The sequence below is a fragment of the Sycon ciliatum genome, chromosome 7 (genome assembly GCF_964019385.1).
Source record: "Sycon ciliatum chromosome 7, ocSycCili1.1, whole genome shotgun sequence".
Lineage (NCBI taxonomy): Eukaryota > Metazoa > Porifera > Calcarea > Leucosolenida > Sycettidae > Sycon > Sycon ciliatum.
In genome coordinates this window covers 24,174,847-24,195,777 of record NC_088649.1, presented here as the reverse complement: position 1 = coordinate 24,195,777, position 20,931 = coordinate 24,174,847, and the positions used below count along the sequence as shown (strand labels likewise).

The 20,931-nt window shown below is 47.6% G+C and overlaps 2 protein-coding genes across 2 annotated transcripts in view; both read left to right on the top strand.

Annotated features, from left to right (window-relative positions):
- The first annotated feature begins 138 nt into the window (after positions 1–138).
- On the top strand, positions 139–2,155 carry LOC135821209 (uncharacterized). The gene has a single exon (XM_065334274.1). It carries the CDS (start codon positions 312–314, stop codon positions 1,899–1,901), a length of 1,590 nt encoding a protein of 529 aa, XP_065190346.1. The 5' UTR covers positions 139–311; the 3' UTR covers positions 1,902–2,155.
- A 6,524-nt stretch (positions 2,156–8,679) lies between these two features.
- LOC135821208 (uncharacterized) overlaps positions 8,680–20,931 on the top strand; it is a 49,203-nt gene continuing 36,951 nt past the window's right edge. Inside the window, exons 1-8 of the mRNA XM_065334273.1 lie at positions 8,680–9,037; positions 10,481–10,719; positions 12,567–12,860; positions 13,329–13,415; positions 16,598–16,783; positions 18,183–18,482; positions 19,385–19,591; positions 20,642–20,746. Of these exons, the coding sequence (XP_065190345.1) occupies positions 9,027–9,037; positions 10,481–10,719; positions 12,567–12,860; positions 13,329–13,415; positions 16,598–16,783; positions 18,183–18,482; positions 19,385–19,591; positions 20,642–20,746 (1,429 nt within the window). The 5' untranslated portion in view covers positions 8,680–9,026. The remainder of the gene's footprint in view (positions 9,038–10,480; positions 10,720–12,566; positions 12,861–13,328; positions 13,416–16,597; positions 16,784–18,182; positions 18,483–19,384; positions 19,592–20,641; positions 20,747–20,931) is intronic.

The following is a 20,931-nucleotide window of genomic DNA, read 5'->3' as shown; positions in this document are numbered from 1 at the left end:
GCATCATGCCGGCCCTTTGAATTATTATTGAAAGGCTTTGTACTATGAGTATTGTAGTACTGTAGTACAGTATACATGTAGTCGGAGTCATCTTCTGTTGTCACGCAAACGACCTTATTCGATACACGTCACGGGTCACGTGGACCCCAGTCACGAACCTACGAAAAACTGGACGAGTGGCAAGAAGTGTTTTGTTTTGAAAGTGCGTGTTGATAGTTGTGGGCAAGTGTGTTTGGAGGAGAGCTTTGGAATTGTTCTGGGTAGCTGTCACTGTCGTTGGTCAGGGAGACGTGGGTAGGGAGTGTAGTAGTATGGTGAAGAGTTGCTGTGCAGTTGGTTGCGCTAACCGTTTCGCGAAAGGCGGTGGAAAGAGCTTTTATAAGTTCCCAACTAATCAGCTCAGGAGAGCAAAGTGGATTGCTGCGCTGAAGCGCAAGAACTGGCAGCCCAACGCTTCCAGTTGGGTGTGCTGCGATCACTTTGTAAGGTTCAAGAAGAGCGACGATCCACTATCCCCTGATTTCGTCCCGTCTGTTTTTTCAGACGAGGGTCGAGTAAATGGTGAGAAAGCTTACGTAAAATTTGATCGCCACAAGGCCCGACGTCGACGGCATGCAGCTTCAAAGCCAACAGCTCAGCCTGAAGATACCTGCCATGGCAATCATGAGCCCGTGCTGACTGGAGAAAGTGACTGTAATGCTGACAAGGAAATCGAAGAGGAGAGTGCGCCGAGAGATTCATGTTCGTCAGACTCTGTTGAGCCAGCGTCCCCAGCTCAGCCAGAGCTCACTGAAGCCAGCAGCCATGTCGACAATAGTGCTGAACAAGAAAATGACGATCTAGCCTTGCTTCAGGCGAGAGTGGCACAGCTGGAAGAGGACAAATGCCAGCTGAATGGTCAGTTGCAGGAACAGAAATCTGCTATTTCTGCTCTCACCGTCAAAGTACAGCACCTGGAAGCCACTGTGAAACATCAAAAATCAGAGGCGGCAATGTCTTCCATCATATCAGGATTCAAGTCCAATGATGACATGGTGAGATATGAAACTGGCCTCCCATCTTTTGCTGTGCTGGAGAAAGTGTTCGCATTTGCTGGCAAGGACATCCCCGACCACCACCGAGCGGCACTTCCGTCCTTTGCGCAGTTTATTATTGTCCTGATGAAGCTGCGCCTCAACTTGCACGATCAAGATCTAGCACATCGCTTCGGCATCAGCCAGTCTACCGTCTCAAAGTACTTCCACAAATGGATCCACGTCCTTTATGGCAGGCTGCAGCCGTTGATCATCTGGCCAGAGCGCTCCGAACTGTACCGCACGATGCCATTGGAGTTTCGCGGACATTTTGGGAAGTGCATTTGCATTATTGATTGTTTTGAAGTGTTTTGCGAAAGGCCACATGATCTGATGGCCAGGGCTCAAACCTTCTCTAATTACAAACACCACAACACGGTTAAATTTCTTATTGGTATCACCCCGCAAGGCACTATTTCCTTCATCTCCAAAGGATGGGGTGGCCGGACATCGGATAAGTACATCACGGAGCATTGCGGGCTGTTGGACAAGCTATTGCCGGGTGATCAGCTAATGGCAGACCGGGGATTCACGGTCAGTGATGCCGTTGGCCTGCACTGCGCTGAGCTGGTCATACCTCCGTTCACAAGAGGCAAGAAGCAACTGTCGAGAATCAGCATTGAGAAGGCCAGGAAGCTGTCTCGGCTACGAATCCATGTGGAACGTGTTATCGGCAACTTGCGGCAGAAGTACACTATTCTGCAGTCAACCCTGCCAGTGAACATGCTGATGAGTGATGCCTCAACAGGAGTGTGCACCATCGACAAGATTGTCCTGGTGTGCTCTGCGCTGTGCAACTGCTGCGACTCAGTGGTGCCTTTCCAGTAGAAGTACTGAAGTATTGACTTGTTTTTTACTTTTTTTGTCCCGTATTGTGGAACGTGTGGCATGTTGTTGCTGCATAGATTACCTGGACAGGAGTGCAATGCAAATTATGTTACTTGTATTTTACCACTCCCTCGAAGAACGGCTTTTGTCCCTGTGTCTAGTTAGCACCAATGTGTAAATCTCAATCAATCACACTCCATTACACACACACACACACACACACACACACACACACACACACACACACACACACACACACACAGACACATACACACACACACGTCATGTTTCAAAAAGCACAACTTGAAATCATCATATGATTTCATCTTTTTTGCTTGCCTGCACATAATAATAACAAGCCCCAGTGGTCATATTGACTCAAGTTCAAATTTCTGACATGGTGGAATGTATGATCCTGCAGCCATGCATGAGCATGGCTGTTGATTTCTATGTACATGTATGGTGCAATCATTTGTGTGAGAAGTGAGAGTTTTGGTGGGTTGGGCATAGCTCCTAGTTACATAATTGCATCAGGATACATGCATGTATGCACACACACACACACACACACACACACACATACACTACTACTACTGCTATGTACAGCTGCCCTATCGGGCCATGCCGCTATCATAAGCGGGAGACAACAACTAAAAGAGAGAAGAGAGGAAAGAAAGAGCGAGAGTCAACAGAATCTAGCATGGCGTTGCACACACACACACACACACACACACACACACACACACACACACACACACACCCGTACACACAGTTATTCCTTCTTCTTGCATGCTGCACATATCCACTTGCGTTTTGGTTTCTGCTTCATGCGAAGACATACCAAGTGAAACGTCTTAACTCTGCAGTCTGGATGTGAGCATTCCACCACGTCGCCGTCCTTATCCTCGTTGCAAGTGCATACAGCTCCATCAGAATTGGCGGCAGTAGATTTGAAGGATTTTGTAAAATACTTGCCGACAATCTCTGGCAGCACGCCAGCCTTGTAGAAAGACGTGATGGCTTGGACTGTCTTGTGGAAATCTGGATCTGGATGAACGCGGATGACTACACATTCCCGCACGCTCCACACCACAAAATCCGAATATGCTGCCTTGCATACAAACATCTGTGCTTGCACTTGGTATGCATACTTGTGACCAAGGCGCAAATGGAATTTTCCATCGACCTCCTTCAAACAGAAGTTGGTGTCCTTTGCCAGATCATGGAAGGACTTGTTCACGGCTTTGAAAGGGCATTTCACCTCAAGGACGCCATATCCGCAGCAAGTACAATTGATGTTTCCATCAGGACTGGCACCGAGATACGGATGAGTGGTGGAGATGACGAATCCTGAATCAGTAACTTTGAAGTCGCAGTGGTTAGGCTCAAACAGTTTGACGTAGCAGTCTCGGGCAGTCTGCTCATGCTCCAAACCCCAAGTGGTCGCTGCAGAGGAAAACTGATATGCATCGGGGTAGCAAATTGCACGAATTAGAGATGATGATGGGTTCGCAGGGGGTGTGTGAGCAGCATCACGGAACTTTGAAGCTGTCACACGCCCTGCGCGGAACCTGAACCACAGCTTGCTCTTGCTCTGATCGCGGGTTGCCTTTTCAACAGCAGCCGATTCTGCTGCTGTCACTCCCATGCCCTTCAAAACATCATCACACCGGTTCAGCAACACATCGAGTGATGCGTCTAGCATTGCCTCATCATAGAGGTCGGTGATATAAGCTGGGAACCCAGCTGGGCGGGTTGGGACATACCTCTCGCAGAAACCAGGAACAATTGATAGTATCCCTGGCTTGCTCTGCGTGGAGGCAAGACCAGAAAAGAACTCGTTGACTTCACTGGTGGTTGGCACAGTGTATGTCGGCAGTTGTGTGGTGACCTCCACACTGGCTGCTGCTGGCTTAGTGCGCTTGCTGCTCGGCGCGGCGAAATCCATCTCGCATATCCTGGCATACTGCACAGGCTGCAGGGATGGGGCAATCCACTGACATTGCGTGGAGGTGCAGGCGGAATTTTCTTTCACGAAATCCGTCCTGGCCACCAGAGTAAATAGCAAGGCGGCAATGTGGGAGCATGCCTCACCCAGGCCAGCCATACACGTACAGTGGGCACAAAGCACACTCCCATCCATGTCAGCTGCCACCCAAGGCTGCAGCTCAGCAGAGGACACGGACTGGGAGTGACGGACCTTCGCCATCACAAATGCTCTCTTGCCATCCGCAGTTGCAGGAAAGGTGACGACATTGCCAACCCAACCAGCAACGAAAAACTGGTACCCCTCCAAGCTTTTGTACGCCTTCATCTCCTCTTTCGTGCAGGGACTCGGCGCGTTCACGAGATAGTGGTACAAATCAGGATACTCCACGCTGGGGAAATCAGGTGTGGCACCAGGCGTGAGAGATCTGCTCGTCACGTAGGGGTCCTGGTCCGAGCCGATGAACGCCAGCTTCTCGGCATACCGCGTCTTGCCCGCTCTATCCAAATCGCGATAGATTTCGGACAACTCTTGAACCGCCATCACTGCTAGAACACTCAAAACTACAAGAAGACTGCTTACTGCTCCTAACACCTGACAAACGCCAGCTTCTCGGCATACCGCGTCTTGCCCGCTTTATCCAAATCGCGATAGATTTCGGACAAGTCTTGAACCGCCATCACTGCTAGAACACTCAAAACTACAAGAAGACTGCTTACTGCTCCTAACACCTGACAAACCTGCATGAAAGTACTTCGAGAAAAGGAAGGAGACGAACTCCGATATTGAAAATACATTCAAAACAAATTTCCGTGATGCTCAGCTGAGGCCTTTTTGCCACTCGTCCGGATCACGCGTCCGAGTGCCGCGTGCGCATCCTCGAAGGCGCCCCGAAAAATCACGTGATCGAATAAGGTCGAGAAGGGGAAATACCGCGGTACCGGTACAGCACTGAGTCTGTCGATCACCAAACAACTAAATAGTCAGGGAGCCGACCTTCAAAAAAGTGGCGCTCCAGGTCGGGCGAGATGGAGTACAAGATCTCTTCAGCAATGGGTTATGGGTCTATCAGAGAAGGGCTTTCGAGTTCTTGGCCATCCCAAAGCTGTGCACGGACATCGCGAGGACGCATTTTGTTCGACGATCAAATTCACAATTGTCAAGCATTTAGGCGCAAATGTTTTTCGTTCTCAGCCGACTTCTCGGTTTGAGAAGTAGGTGCGCACGCTCAAAATTCCAAATCAGTGACTATGCGCCTGTCCAGAAGATGACGACGCTGCAAGCTTACTTTCTCAAAGCGTGACATACATTTTCATTACGATTTTGACTTTGAATGTGAGAATAGTATTGCCATCGTCAGGTCCACTAGTCACGAAGCATGGCGCTTCTGGACAAAAGCGCAACATAGAGTGTGTACCAGCAATAGTGCACAATAATACTCGCGCCTACTCCGGCAATTCTGCAACGCGTGCAAGCAAAGTTTCAAAAGTATATTTCCAGGTCTGACTGAGGTCGAGTCGAGCGAAGATTCCGGCAGAGTAGGCGAGATGTTGCTTGCTGACAAGTCGGCCTCCGCGTCCCTGAGTCCTGACTGCCAGTGCCACAGCCGTATGCACCAGTGACCAGTCACCGGACGTGCAAGATCATCATCACCCATGTCGGTACTCTGCCTGGCCTATTTATCTGCTGGTGGTGTCAACTCCGTTGCAGTTTGCCAGCTTGTTTGTTCCGGTACTCGTTCTTCACTGGTTCAGGTGAGCCTAGCTGCTTTTGCACAAAATACTTTGTGGATCCTGTGAGAGATCATGTAACTCGAAAACGAGACGTTGTTTGAAACAAAGGTAGAATGACAATCACTGCCAGTTCCACATGCACTTCTGACAGGAACTACGACAGACGTCTACGTGGCAGCACCAAAGGAGAGCATGGGATAGGCAACATCACAAGATAGAACATACATGCGCGCACGTACATGTGTGCGAGCTTGTGTACACGCGCGCACGCCCACACACGCTTGCAAGCGTGTACTCACATGTGTGCGAGTGTGCATGAGTGCACACACACGCACACACATGTGACTCTCTGTTCGCACACACACACACACACATACATGTGTGCGAACATGCGCGCATTCATCACACACGCGTGCGCACATACACACAGGTGGATGCGCACATGCCAATGCTCACACACACACACGCATACACGTGTACATGTGCACGCACACACACGCGTGCGCGCTTGCACGCACACACACTCGTGCGCGCTTGCACGCACATACACACAGGTGGATGCGCACATGCAAATGCTCACACACACATACACGCATACACATGTACATGTATATGTGCACGACACACGCACGCGTGCACACACAGGTGGATGCGCGCACATGCATGTGTGCGAGATTGTGTACACGCGCGCACGCCCACACACGCGCGCAAGCGTGTACTCACATGTGTGCATGAGTGCACACACACGCACACACACACACACACACACACACACACACACACACACACACATGTGACTCTCTGTTCGCACACACACACATACATGTGTGCGAACATGCACGCATTCAACACACACGCGTGCGCACATACACACAGGTGGATGCGCACATGCCAATGCTCACACACACACACACACGCATACACGTGTACATGTGCACGCACACACACGCGTGCGCGCTTGCACGCACATACACACAGGTGGATGCGCACATGCAAATGCTCACACACACATACACGCATACACATGTACATGTGCACGACACACGCGTGCGCGCACACACAGGTGGATGCGCACATGCAAATGCTCACACACACACGCTCATACACGTGTACATGTGCACGACACACGCGCGCGCCCGCACACACACACATGGATGCGCACATGCCGATGCTCACATGCATACATACATATAAACACACACACTCATGCACGCGCGCGTCATTATCTACGAATCTCAGAAACATGCAACACGCGGCCAGAAGTTAATCATCACCAGTGAACTTGCTGTGATTGTGGTACCAACAACATGCTGTGCAAGAACGTCACCATCATCGGCTGCTCTGAGGTAGCATTCCAGAATGGCAATTTACAAAGCCGCTGTCTAGTGCCCTACTATCATCTCCACGGAGCAGCAGTCGGAACCCAGGAGATAACTGCTCTGCATAGCTGCAAACATCGCAAAGGTTACAGCACTGGATGCTTCTAGTGCAACGGGTCACCCCAACCCTGTACTATACTTGCTGGTGCATGTCCGAATGTGACAACCCAATCATTAGCGCCCATGTTCTGGACCGTCGCTAACGCTTCCGCCCAGGGCCTTATTACGGGCTTTTACGGTACTCGCCGATGCATGTCCGAATGTTGCAACCCGCTCAGCAGCACTACACATGTGAGCAACAAGTGGACGTCGTTGGCAGCACAGAGCAGAGGATCGCAAACCGGATGAAGAATGGATACTGTTCTCCATGATGAAGGGATCAAAAACCGTTCAACACAGATATTGCGCTACATCGTCTTGCCTGGATGTATGCGGTGCCGATGCATATCGCGTCCAAGACACTGTTTACATATCTGCATTCAGCCTTTGTTCACATAAATATGATGCACCGTAGCTGTAGTTTTAAAATGATTATATTCTACATGTTACCGCCACATTTACTGATTGCGTTTGCGGAAATTCCTAAAATTAATATACTACGTCTACTACTACTCAATTTACCACACAAAGGACTGAGTGAAGTAGGGAAATAATCATCCCATGATCTTCTACAATGTGAATGCTTCCACGTACGCGCATGTCATTGTGCAGCATCCGAAACTTCAACAAAACAATGATTCAAAGAGACGTTATTCAAGATAAGTCATGCATTTCTACGTTCACTGGTATAATCAAAGATTCCGTTCAAGGCAGCTGCCATGGTGTGTACCTTACCACCTTTAACACACGTTGTCAGTCCGCTCATTGACTAGCATGAAATCGTTTGTAGCAGGAGTACTCTTGTTTGTAGTGAGGATCAATCTACAAAACACTATTGGTAAAAACAATCAAGAGTCACCTCGATGGAGACGGACAGTTCCTACGAGACCTGCCTGTCGACATCAGGGTCAAGTGGCAAGTCATTTAGCCGTTACGCACGACAATCTCAGGAACACCAGTCATGTCCTCCGACGACGAACCAGCTACTGTATGTTTGTCTTCAGAACTCAGAACGACACAATTATACAAACAGAATGAAAAATGCTTCATCGACGGTGTGACTTTGCGTTTCGCTTCGTGTTTCTTTGTGTTTCTCTTGAAAATCTAGCACAATTGAGTCATTCGCATGAAAATGTCTGGTTACGTCAGCGAAACCCGCTGATTTCCCCATTTTTCAAGCGCTGAATGGCGCAAAAACTGTGAAATCACGGCAACGAAATAGTGTTCGACGAGCGAACAAACCTCCTTGCACCGGCATTGCTGCACAGCTTCGGGACGGCCAAGTTCTCAAATCGTCCTCTAGTGACCCTTGCCTACCTCTGTGCGAAGTTTCAAGTCCTCCCTCTGAAGTGGCATACCCCGAAAATAAAAAGCATCCTACAGATTTCAGCTCCCGGACTAAAACTGCCAGTGTTGAGTGTTGACAGACTACATCATACATCATACATCATACATTCATACTCATAGACATACAGAGCTGGCAACTGAAATCCACTATACATGTAGTACATGTCTTTACCAGTTTCTCAGAAACTACCGGTAACTTTTAATACTTTCTGTCGCTCAAACTATTTTTTAAATTATTTTTATTTTTATAGCCACCCTGGTCGTAGTTGATCTGTGGTTTGTTTCTAATCGCCATTCAGCATCGTGCCAGTCCCCGCTAGCTTTTACCGTTAGGTCAATTAGGAGCCAATTAGTTGTGGGTGGCGTCTTTCCTGCGTGGCACTCTACAGCCAATGTGGTGAATCTATCTTTGCAATACGATTGCTAGCTTGGTTCGATAGGGTAGTATTTCAAAATCGATCGGTTGTTAGGTGATTCTCAGCAGCACATTTTATTCTACCGTGGATGTTCTCATGCGTGCGTGAGCGATGCCTTGCGGGACCCGCATCAACTACTTCTCCTCGTGTCCTCGTCACGTTGCATGAAAAACAGGTTAGACTGTGATCGATCTAAAACATTCATTGATTCTCCTATAATGTCAAAAATATTGACCCGCTTCCGTGACCCTCTCGCATCTCTTTTGCGAGTATTGCCACTCTCAATACAGGTCAACCCTCGTTAGTACGACATCGGTTACAACACACACCTCATTGGTAGACAACGATCCGAAATCCCCTGACGAACTGCATTTACCAGTCATACATGCATGTCCGGATATGAGATAATTCGTTTGTGGACAGAATTCGTCAACTTATAACGTCACTGTCTGCTGGGAGTGCCCCACACGTTTGATTCCCTCATCACTAGACGAAGCAAATGACCATGGATAGGTCGATTGATGTTTCATGTTGTCTTGTATAGGGGTGCAATGACAAAATTGTCTTATAACGGATTGTCTTGTAATTGTACAGGGGTCTGGGGTAAAAAATTGTTTTCTAATGAGAAAACATCATTTCTGAGGCAGATGCAATATGAATGATGTAGATCAGTAAAAATGTGCAAGTCCTGTTAGTAGATAAAACTCATTGCAAGAAAAAAATTGATTTTGAAACTCTCGGGGTTGTCTGCTTACGAGGGTAGGCCTGAAAACGCTCCCTTTGCCTGCATGTGTATACCCAGCCTAACTTGCACACCTCCCTGACACTGGGTGACTGCGCCCTGCGAGCAAATGTCATTATGATATCTCAAGTGCAATGGCACAGCATGCCACATGCTATTGCATGCCTATCCAAACGGACCGTTGGTGTGATCCCGCAATGGTAAAGCCTGCTGATCTATCATGCATACAAATGATGGTGTGCGGCGCTGGATTCGAATCTGTACGCTGGGTGCAGACCAATATAGACCTGCCAAATAACTCTAATGTGAGACGCGCGAGGAGGTCCAGACGCTCTATCTGATCTAAGACGCACTATGCAGTCCACTACGCTTTACACAGTCCAAGGCTCCATACAAGGTCCGGGTACAAATACCTTTTTAGAGGCGATTCACATGACGACAGGGCATCTCGCCGGGAAGTGAAGCGTGTGTGCCCGAGAGCTTGCTATTGTACGGCAAAAACGAAAATCGATGCACACGGCAGGATGGACGTACAGCACGTGTGCTACAAAACAGTCCAAGGAATGCCATGGCATGCCTTTCTACCCCCCACCCCTCAAGGCACCTGGACCTTCCCGGGATAGCTCGCGGGATACGTTCTCGCCAAAATTTGAGTTCACATGACTGAATCTCCATGGTAGCATCACGCACGGGATGAATCCTGCCGTCGTGTAAATCGCCTCTAAGGTTCACCTGATACCCTGAGATTGGTACTGTTATGGCTCAAGTCGCTCGACCCTCAACTTTGAAGCACTATGGCACAGGTTTGACTTGAAGTCTTCCCTGCACAATTTGTGGACCCCCACTGTTGCAAACTCTATTATGTTTCTGCCTTAGGGTGTTCTTTAAAGGCAACGAAGGAAGAGCCGAGCTTCACAGCATGGAGATTGCCGCCACAGAACCTCCTACACCGCCTGATCCGGAAGGTGGTGCCAGCGAGGCTGCAGCTGCGAGCAGCGCGGATTCGCCTGGACATGAATCCCGATGTCTGGGAACTTTCCAGCGGTTTGCGGCCCAGTTTGGCGAGGATATTCCGCAGAGTGATATGACGTACTATGCGGCTCAGGGTTGTGCAAGTAAGGGGTGGTACAGTGGTATTGTTTCTTGGTGCATACTACTCTTAAGTACCTTCTCCCGTACCCTTTTCCTGCTGGCCTGCGTGCACCCCGTACTCACCGTTTGTTCTGTTGACCTGGTTGGCTACTTCCATGCCCATAGTTGCCATAGCTACCCAGGTCTTTTATCTAGCAATCTCTTTTTCTTACTCTCTCTCTGTCTCTCTGTCTCTCTCTCTCTCTCTCTCTCTCTCTCTCTCTCTCTCTCTCTCTCTCTCTCTCTCTCTCTCTCTCTCTCTCTCTCTCTCTCTCTCTCTCTATCTCACTCTTGTTGTCACCGTGTAGTCCTTCGTTTCGTCCCTCGTCTACCCCAGTAAATGTCGTCCTTTCATCTACCTTTCCCTTGTGTCATTGTGTCATTGTATGATGCAAATATGGCAGAATTGAGTTTCAACAATACACTAAAATTGAGTGGTTTTAATGCCTCGGCCTTTTCTCTTTCACCTTTTCTATAATGTACTCCCAGAATAACAAGAAACAGAGGATAAAACAAGTGTTTTACTCAGAGTTTCAAGCTCTAAGATCCCATCAGAAAAACAGTTGTCTGATAATCGCTTAGTGCATGAAACCCTTAGTCTTGTTAGAAGTGGCTCTGCTTCTCGGCATTGAGCACTCTACTGGACAGCCTGGAACCTCTCTGTTATACTCCCAGCACGGGCTATGAAGCCGCTAATACAGCACTAATTAAAGCCCAGTTCACATCCGACGGGGCGCGACGGGACGCGACGTAAGGATCGACGGGGAGGGACGGGACAGTCTGGCGGCGTCCAATGTGAACACCAGGAACGGGGACGCAACTGTACTAGAGTACAGATCAGGAAGTGCGAGGAAGAGTTTAATCGATTCAACTTTTCGTACCGTAGACTGGCGTCGACTGGGACGCGAGCGTACAAAACGGCTGCAGTTCGAGTGGGAACAGGACATGGCGTAGTGCGCCGACTCTTCCCGACTACTCCCGAATCTTACTTTGAATTTTTTTAGCATTTCGAACACTGCGCTTCCCATGAAAACTCACAGAATGGCTAGCACGACTTGAATTGAATTTTAGCAAGATAAGATCTCATGTATTTAGGGATAGTTCAGGAGCGTGACAGACGAACTGTTCTATAATTTCCTGAGGCTATTGTTTGAATGCCACAAATTTCAGAGATAATGTTTGGGTCTTCATGAAAAATTGGTATTGTGAACTTGATTCCGCTTCATTCAAGGAGAAATAATTGAAAAAGGTCCCGAAAAACAAGAAATTAAGTCCGAAAGTCACCCCATCACGGACCGTGCCTTATGACTCGCACCATTGGACGTTGAACGTCGCAACGACAGCTCAACCCAGCCGTCCCAACAGACTCTTACATCCCGTGCCGTCAGTGTTGCGTCAAATGTGGACTAGACTTAAAGCGCATGTACATGTAGCTATATCTTTGTTTAAGCGCACCCTCACATAAGAACACATCGGATTATTTGTAAGTGGATACAATACCATGCACGCTGCCGCCGTCTAAACGAAACCGTTGACAGAGTTTAATGTGCAGCTCCTGTGTGCTTTCATCGTTAGTGCTACGTGTTAGCACATGTGTGTGTGTGTGTGTGTGTTTGTGTGTGTGTGCGTGCGCACGTGTGTGTGTGTGTGTGTGTGTGTGTGTGTGTGTGTGTGTGTGTGTGTGTGTGTAATGCAGTCAATTATATGTACACCTGGTTCTAGAACTTGTCGGTTTGAGTAGTTTGGGAGGAGGGGCTCGGTCGGGCCATTGTACATGTATTGTATGTCTGAAAAATGGCATTACTGCTTCTTCCTTTATTCTGTTCTACAGAAAATCCGTTCACACACGCAGAGTTTGTGGCGGGCATTCTTCCGTGGATCTACGATTTGGATGCAGCAAGCTTCAGGGGTGCGGTGCAGAGTTTCAGGGGCGCCTTGACGTATGATAACCTGAACCAACTGCGCCGACTAGAGGGCAGAGATGGGCCCGAGGGGCACAACGCCAAGATAGTTCACTTTCTTAAAAGCGGTGGTGTCTTGGGCTACCTAGTTCTATGTGGTGCGATCCTGGCCATGAATCCGATGTTGCATCATAACCGACATGAGGCGATGGTTCGCCTCTTGAGTAAGTGAGCAGTGATCGAAAGAAAACGAAGACGGGGGGAAGACTATCGCATAGGAATCCTTATTGGTGTTGAGATGTTTCAAGGTGCTATAGGTGTCTCAGCATTGGATAATTTATTTACTACTTCAGTGCATAATCTAGGTTTGAAGTCTGCACACAGCGACCTCTTTAGACCGTCTTACGGACCATCTGTGCAGTTCAGGGTGCTTACATGCACCAATCGAAATGAATAATGAAGCATTTTCTGACATGCTCGGCTTTTAGGTTGACATGAGAAAGTCATACCTTCCAGTGAGCTGACGTAAGTACTTGGTGTACCCAAAACTAATAATGTGAGTTTAACACCCGGTTTTTGACAGTTTTAAATGATCCCTGGCCTCTACAACTTGCTGCCGCGGCCTTGGACTTCTGACCCTAAGCATGACCCAGACAAGCGATCAAGTATTTCAATGTGCTTGCTGTGTTTAGGGTCCTGTATTGGCAGACCCTTTACAGAGGCAAAACGTCCGGCAACACCAGCATTACGAAGTGATTTAACTGCTGAGAATGTCCGAGGTATGTCGTTAGTCGGCGAATAGCAAAGGTTAACATGGTGGTGTGTGTGTGTGTGCGTTTGTGTGTGTGTGTGTGTGTGTGTGTGTGTGTGTGTGTGTGTGTATGTGTGTGGTTGGTAAAGTAACTCCAATTTCACTTCAAGGTACCAGTGCATCTAGTGTCTGCTTCTATCAAAGCAGTGTGCTGTCTATACTGGTTACCCGAGCCAGTGCAGGGTGTGCAGAGGTAACTGTCTTGGGCTATTTATGCCGATGTACTCCGTGTGGTGTAGACCAGGTGTGCTTTGGTGGTCGATTCACATGGGTTCGCCAGTTGTGTGGATTAGACCGTTATCTGGCGCAAGTCTTGATCTGTCTCATTCAGATCTTGTTCGCTATCGTTGCTATAAGAGAAAATCTGTGGGTGCACATCCAGTGCATTTTCAGATTTGCGTGCTTCTCTTGCGACGGGCGTATACATGGTGTGTGTGTGTGTGTGTGTGTGTGTGTGTGTGTGTGTCCCATATGGTGCAGTGGTATGTGCAGCAATTTCCAATCGATCGGCTACGATTTAAATTTCCGACGATTATGGTCACACACGTATCTCTTCTCTTCCTCAGACTCCTCCTGACTTTTATTTAAGTCTCCTGGGTGGTTACCAACAGCCAGTGCATGGCGGAGTATGTGGTGTGATGTATGTGCGGGGAAAAAAGACCAGAAAGTAGGGATTCACTGGCCAGAAAAAGCCACTTCATAGCTGTGTGGTGTAGACAAGGCTGAATAGTGGTGGTCAATTCTCCAGCCTTGCAAGCTGTTGAATGGTGCAGTCCCAGCAAAAGTTGCTTCTGCTGTAGCATCGCTCTCATCAAATGGTCATGGTGTGTGTGTGCGTGCGTACGTGCGCGCGTGCGCCCGTGTGTGTGTGTATGTGTGTGCAGGGAATAATTTGACCGGTATCGCATCGCAATTTGCTACGCAATTCTTCTGAGGTGCGAAGCAACTTAAGAAATGTGATGCAGAAAACTGCGATGCATGTTGATTTTTCACTGTACCCTATGATTCACAGTGTACATGTGAGGTGTGTCGCAAGGGATGAAATAGATGCATGAAGCTTCGAAAGTGCTGAGCTATGCATCCTGGCACCAGTCTACGCTTGCAACTAAGGTGTTACAGTGTACTTGTGGTCTGAGCTTGCGCTCTGATCAGCTCTCCAGAATGACAATGTTGCCTCGGTTGAGAGCAGTTGAGCTCTGGTGTTCACACGCGCTTTGGGAGAATGATGCGTCATGGGTGATGGCGACTAGAATACAGCTGACTTCAAGTTGATGGCCAAACTTGTTGCTGTCACCTCCAAACAATGTGCATGCCAGACAAAATCTAGCGTTCACCCCTTACAAGTAGTCCTGGAAAAGGCCAGCCTGAACGTAGTTCTCCGGCCAGTAGCAACGGAGCTTTATGTACTTGCCACCTACTTTCATCGCCAATGCGCCATAGCGATACATGTTATACGTCCACCAGGGCCATCCTCGGGTGACAAGAACTCCACCGTCGTTCCAGACTGTCGGAGATTCTCGGAAAGTGCACACTCGGGCTGGCTTTCCGACTTCGAGTTCGACTCCGATTTTGCTAGTGGGTGTTCCGCTGCAGAGTGCAGTGAGTGGTGCTGCACAGCACTGCTGCAGGGTGTATTCACACAGCAAAATCAACAAGTGGTTCAAAGTACATGCATGTAGTTGACCTTACAACGATTGCTTACTTTAAAAACCCTGCAAACTCTTCTAGTAAGTAATGGTGAAAAAGGAGAAGGACAAAATGTTACGAGTTATGACTAACTGTCCACCAACGTAACCAGATCTTATACAGTCAGCGAGTGCGACAAAATGGCACAAACTGACAAGGAGTACCGAGACATTCGGCGACCTGACACCTAGCTCCAACACTTCTCCAAGGCACAAACCAGCAACTTTCCAACTTGGAAGGCTCAAGTTCTGAAAGGTCCAAGAGGGGAAGGATAACATAGCATAAACTTGAGCCTCCGAAATTGGGTGGTCTGTTGCTTAGCGTCGTCGAGTTGTAGTAAGGCAGGTATGTCCAATAATAATCTTACTAGTTTCACTATCATCCAGTAACTTTCGGCATTCTTTGTTGCCATGATTCGTAGCTCGTGCTCTTGTTCGTGGCGCTTTCCTTCCCCTCTTGGACCTTTCCGAACCTGAGCCTTCCAAGTTGGAAGGTTGTTGGTTTGCGCCTTGGAGAAGTGTTGGAGCTAGGTGTCAAGTCGCCGAATGTCTCAGTACTCCTTGTCAGTTTTGTGCCATTTTGTCGCACTCGCTGACTGTATAAGATCTGGTTACGTTGGTGGACAGTTAGTCATAACTCGTCACATTTTGTCCTCCTTTTCACAATAATTTAATTGACTCACCATCTGAGTTGAATCTAGTATGTAAGTTCTACAGTCGGCAGTAGACAGTAGATCTACGCGTCAAGTCAGTACATCTACCTCACCCTGGCAGTAGTGGTAGATCTATAATGATATTGTAGCGGAAAAATGTAGGGATCAAAGGGGCGTACCGGGTACCCGGGTACCCACCCGTTAATCTCAGGTACCATTAGTAAAAGGGTACCCATTTGGACGTCGATGATCTTTATCCTTGTCTTATCATTGTAACTGCCTGCGAAGGTGTTACCGGTTACCCGTTTTGCATGGGCAGATGCACGGATGGCATTCATTTGGAACTGCAGCAATAATTACATGAGACACAAATCAATTTGCGACTCATAATGTGATATCAAGATGCAATCTGAGCTCGAGAATAGATAAATTAAAAATCATGATTTGTGTGAGAATTTTGCAAAAAGTAAACATGGCTGCTAAAGGGTACCCGTAACCCGCCCGTTGTTAGTTAAAGGTACACCCGTTTGACCCCTACGTACTGGTCTGTGCAGACTACCAATGGCAATAGGCAATACAGACCTCAGTGTATTCCGACATGTGCTGGCCAACCACGTATGGATACCTGACTACAAGGTATCCACTTTGGCTACCCGCCTGGTGTGTGTCAGATTATCTCTTTATCTGTGTGTCTCTGTGTCTGGCACATCTCTTTGCGAGTTTGGATTTGTATACTGTGCCTTGAGTTTGATATGATCGGTGAATCCAAATGTGTTGATGCAAGTACTTTCTTTCATTCTTGGGGTCTTCAGACCGAATATCATCGACAAGCCATTTGCAAGGAAAGACGGTTTTTGTGCTTTTGGACGAGAAGCTGAAGAAGAAACGCGCACTATACGAACGATTCATCAAGTTAGTCTTGAAACGCTTTGGTTATGAAAACATCGACTTCGATGAGATGGAGAGCGAGACATCTGGCATAGAGGTCGATGACGAAGGTATGCAGAATTTGTGTGTGTGTGTGTGTGTGTGTGGGTGCGTGTGTGTGCTTGATTGCGCACGAGTGCCTGTGTGTGTGTGTGCGTGCGCGTGTGGGCGTGTGTGTGTGTGTGTGCACGTGTGTGCGTGTATGTGTGTGTTTATATGTGTGTGTGTGTTTGTCTGTGCAATTTCCAATCGATAGGTTGCTGGTTCGATCCCCGACGTTTATGGCCACACACGTCTTTCTTCTCTTTCTCAGACTCCTTCTGAATTTTCTTTCATTCTCCTGGGTGGTTACCAACAGCCAGTGCATGCCGGAGTATGTGGTGTGATGTGTGGTCGGGAAAAAGCAAAAAAGACCAAAAAGTAGGGATTCACTGGCCAGAAGAAGCCACTTCATAGCTGTGTGGTGTAGACAATGCTGAATAGTGGTGGTCAATTCTCCAGCCTTGCAAGCTGTTGAATAGTGCAATCCCAGCACAAGTTGCTATGGTTTCTGCTGTAGCATCGCTATCATCACCTCCGGCGATGGGCGTGAAATGGTCGTATGGTGTGTATGTGTGTGTGTGTGTGTGTGTGTGTGTGTGTGTGTGTGTGTGTGTGTGTGTGTGTGTCCCATATGGTGCAGTGGTATGTGCAGTCGATTTCCAATCGAGAGGTTGCGGGTTCAATTGCCGACGGTTATGGCCGCCCATGTCTTTCTTTTCTTTCTCATTCTCCTAGCTTCTTTCATTCTCCTGGGTGGTTGCCGACAGCCAGTGTATGCCGGAGTATGTGGTGTGGCGTGTGTGTAAAAAAATGAAAAAAATAATAAATGAAAATGGGGATTTACTGGCCAGAAAAAAGCCACTTCAATCAGCTGTGTGGTGGATGCCAGGCTAAACTTAGTGGCGGTCAATTCATCAACCTTGCAAGCTGTTGAATGGTGTAATCCCAGCACAAGTTGCTATGTCTAACATAGCTGTTCGCTATCATCGCTTCCGCGATGGGCAGGCCTGAGGTGAGGTCTGAGGTGTGGGTGCGTGTGTGTGCACGCGTGTGTGTGTGTGTGTGTGTGTGTGTGTGTGTGTATGTGTGTTTGAATGATTGAGTGTTTGATAGATGTATCATTGATTGCTGACTGGTACATGTGGTCTTGCTCTAAGTGGAAACACCCCATTCTCTACTATTGTGTTGTGTCTGTGTGCTAGGCGATATCCACTTTGTGACCAATAATTTATTACATTAATAATGGGGATGAAACACTTCTGTCCGCAGATTGAGTAACGGTCTCACAAACACAATCTGGATGATGATGTTTATTCTATATTTTCGTAATGTTACTACTGCGCTATATGGCATCTTTTGTGTCCCTGTTTGTTATCAGAATTTTCCCTAATTATGGCATAATTCCAATCTTTTCCTCTTTTGCTGTAGGTAAGAAGCAGGTTCTCATTTTCGTGACAATTGATGGCCCTCCAGATGAGTCTATGAAAGCCAATTTGCGCAGGCGGCTTAGACGTATTTTGGGGTCATATGGTGATGTGGATATTGATTACATGGGGGATTACGGCAGCTCAATCGTGGTCTTGGCATTAGGACGGCACCAAGCAGAGCTTTTCAATCGGATCCTGTTCTTGTACCCTGGCGTTCTGGCTGGCTTTGGAATCCTGGAAGTGATTCGCTTGGCCAGCTTGGAGATAGTTGATCTGCGAACTACCTTATGGAACATACTAGGTATGTATACAACCTTACATGATGTGCCAGGGTCTTTAGATACAGCATCTGCGCCTTGATCCTTTAAGGTGGTGGCGTTCCTCAATCCTGCTATGTGGAAAACTCAGTCTGATCGAATATTTTGCGAGCCGTGAAGTAACATTTCTTTTCTTTTTTCTAGACGCATGCTGACTTTAAAAATTCAGACTACCCGTCCGTTCTTTTCACCAAGTGGGAGTGGGGAACGCCACCTTGTGGTGGAGCTGTTGGCTACTGATCAAGCCTTCTGGAGTCATTCCAGATGCCAACTTACTGACATTTGACTGACCAGTGCATTCCGACTAATTCCTGCAAAAGAGAATGCCTGTGTCGGTTGCAAGGTTGAAGTAAATGACACTGTCACTGGGCAGAACTAAAGTAGATCACTCCTTTTGCAAGTATGTGGATAAGCGATTCCATGATAATTATATCACGAGTGCCGTTCAGGATTTAACAAGCTGTCATCATGATTCCTATCTGAGCTATTAACTGGTTGTGGTCCTTTGCTCTGCGTCTGAATTAGGGCTGCGTCGGGTAGCATTTTCTTCAGGTATGGGGTACGGGTAGCATTGGTACCCAATCGGGTAATGTTTCCATGGTAATACCACAATGCACCCCTTCCCTTACACACTGGATAGACATGGGGAGTACTACATGAATTTGTACATGTGCACTGTACATTATGCCATCTGCGCCTTCGATTTTTTGGGTACTATTCTGTGCCCGTCTACCCGAGATCTTCCCGGGTAGCATGGGTGCCAGACTACCCATGCACATCACTAGTCTGAATTAATTGAAAAAGACACTAGTTTTCATGAGTTGTGCTCAACATTTGCGGTGTTGTTCCGCCCTCCGGCGGTTATTGTCCGATCTCTCCTTTGCAGCTTCTGGTACGGACAACTCTGTCGAGATTCAGCAAAAGCATGTGTCCTTTGCTCAAGCTGTCGGCCGATCTGTGACGACTGAAGAGCGCCAGCAGCTTACGAGCAAGCTGTCCGAGCTGCAGTTCCAGTCAGCACTCGTGTCAGTGACTGCAGAGCACATCGATGATCATATGTATTTATCTGCAATTCATGGTCATATCCAGCAGAGTAAGAGCGATTGTTTGCTTGATGCACCTTGTCGTTTCCTTTATCATTGTGGGGGAAGGATTTTCAGTCCCTCATCGAAAACTGGTGACGTTAGCGTCGTGGTTTCTGGCTCGTATTGTAATAGATGTAGTGAAAATGACTGTATATCCTTCATTGTGTGACCCATGCAATAATACTCAATATTGAAAGTGATGACGTCTCAAAGGGGAAGTATGGTCTAGAATGAAAAGTTCACTACTCGTAGTCTTCAGGGTGTTAAGTTGAATGATCTTGGTCCGAGCAAGCCGAGACGCTCCCTTCCTCCTTTTTACCCAATCGAACTCGCCCCTTCCACCAAAACTGGGTGACTGCGCCCTACTAGAAGGGGAGACGCTCCCTTCCTCCTTTTTACCCAATCGAACTCGCCCCTTCCACCGAAACTGGGTGACTGCGCCCTACTAGAAGGGGATTTACCAGTATATACAAAGAGTCACTAACAGCACAATTTTGCTCTTATAAAAGCATGGATGAACGAGATTGGGCAATTATTGTAGATGCTGAGTCGACTGGTTTTGGTCCGAGAAGTCTGCGACCCAGATTTTTTACTTCAAGACGAAAAATGAGGAGATTTTTACCAAATAGTGTTTTTATAACAGTCTGCTGTCTTTCCCGGAATTGAACTTGAAATCATCCTGTATAGGACGAGAGGAACACCAGGAACCAAACTTTGATCTAGTTTCCGGACGGGTTGATGTTCCTATGCTTGCATGGATCCACATCAAATAGGAAACTTGTGGCTGGACTGTTTTGATATTGGACTCGGATGGAGAGCCAAGGATTAATTTATACGAAAGAAAATAGGACCAAGGAACTACAAGTTATGTTATAATGTCCACTAACACCACCGGTTACTAAACAATCAGCTCATGCGATAGCAAATCACTACACTGACGGGCATGTTATCGCATGAGCTGATTGTTTAGTAACTGGTGGTGATAGTTGACATTATAGCGTAACTTGTAGCTCCTCGATCCTTTTTCTTTTCTTTTGATATTCCTGTGTAATTTTCAGATTGGCTGGGCGAAAGCCCATTTGCAAAAGTAGCTCTTGCTGCTGCTGCACTTGCTGCTCCACCATCATCAGAACGCACTTTTGATAAGCTGGCGGGTAGAAGAAGTAAGTGAACAGTGACTAGTATGCATGCAGACCACTCTGCATTCAAATTCGACACATTTTACGTTTGTCTTGCAATGTGGCTGTCCGCAGCCGACCCTGCACTGTGGTTTTGCTGTTGCAAATGTGACGTGTGAGAGAGAACACGAACAACAATAACGGAAACAATTTCACTATCAAGATCAAAG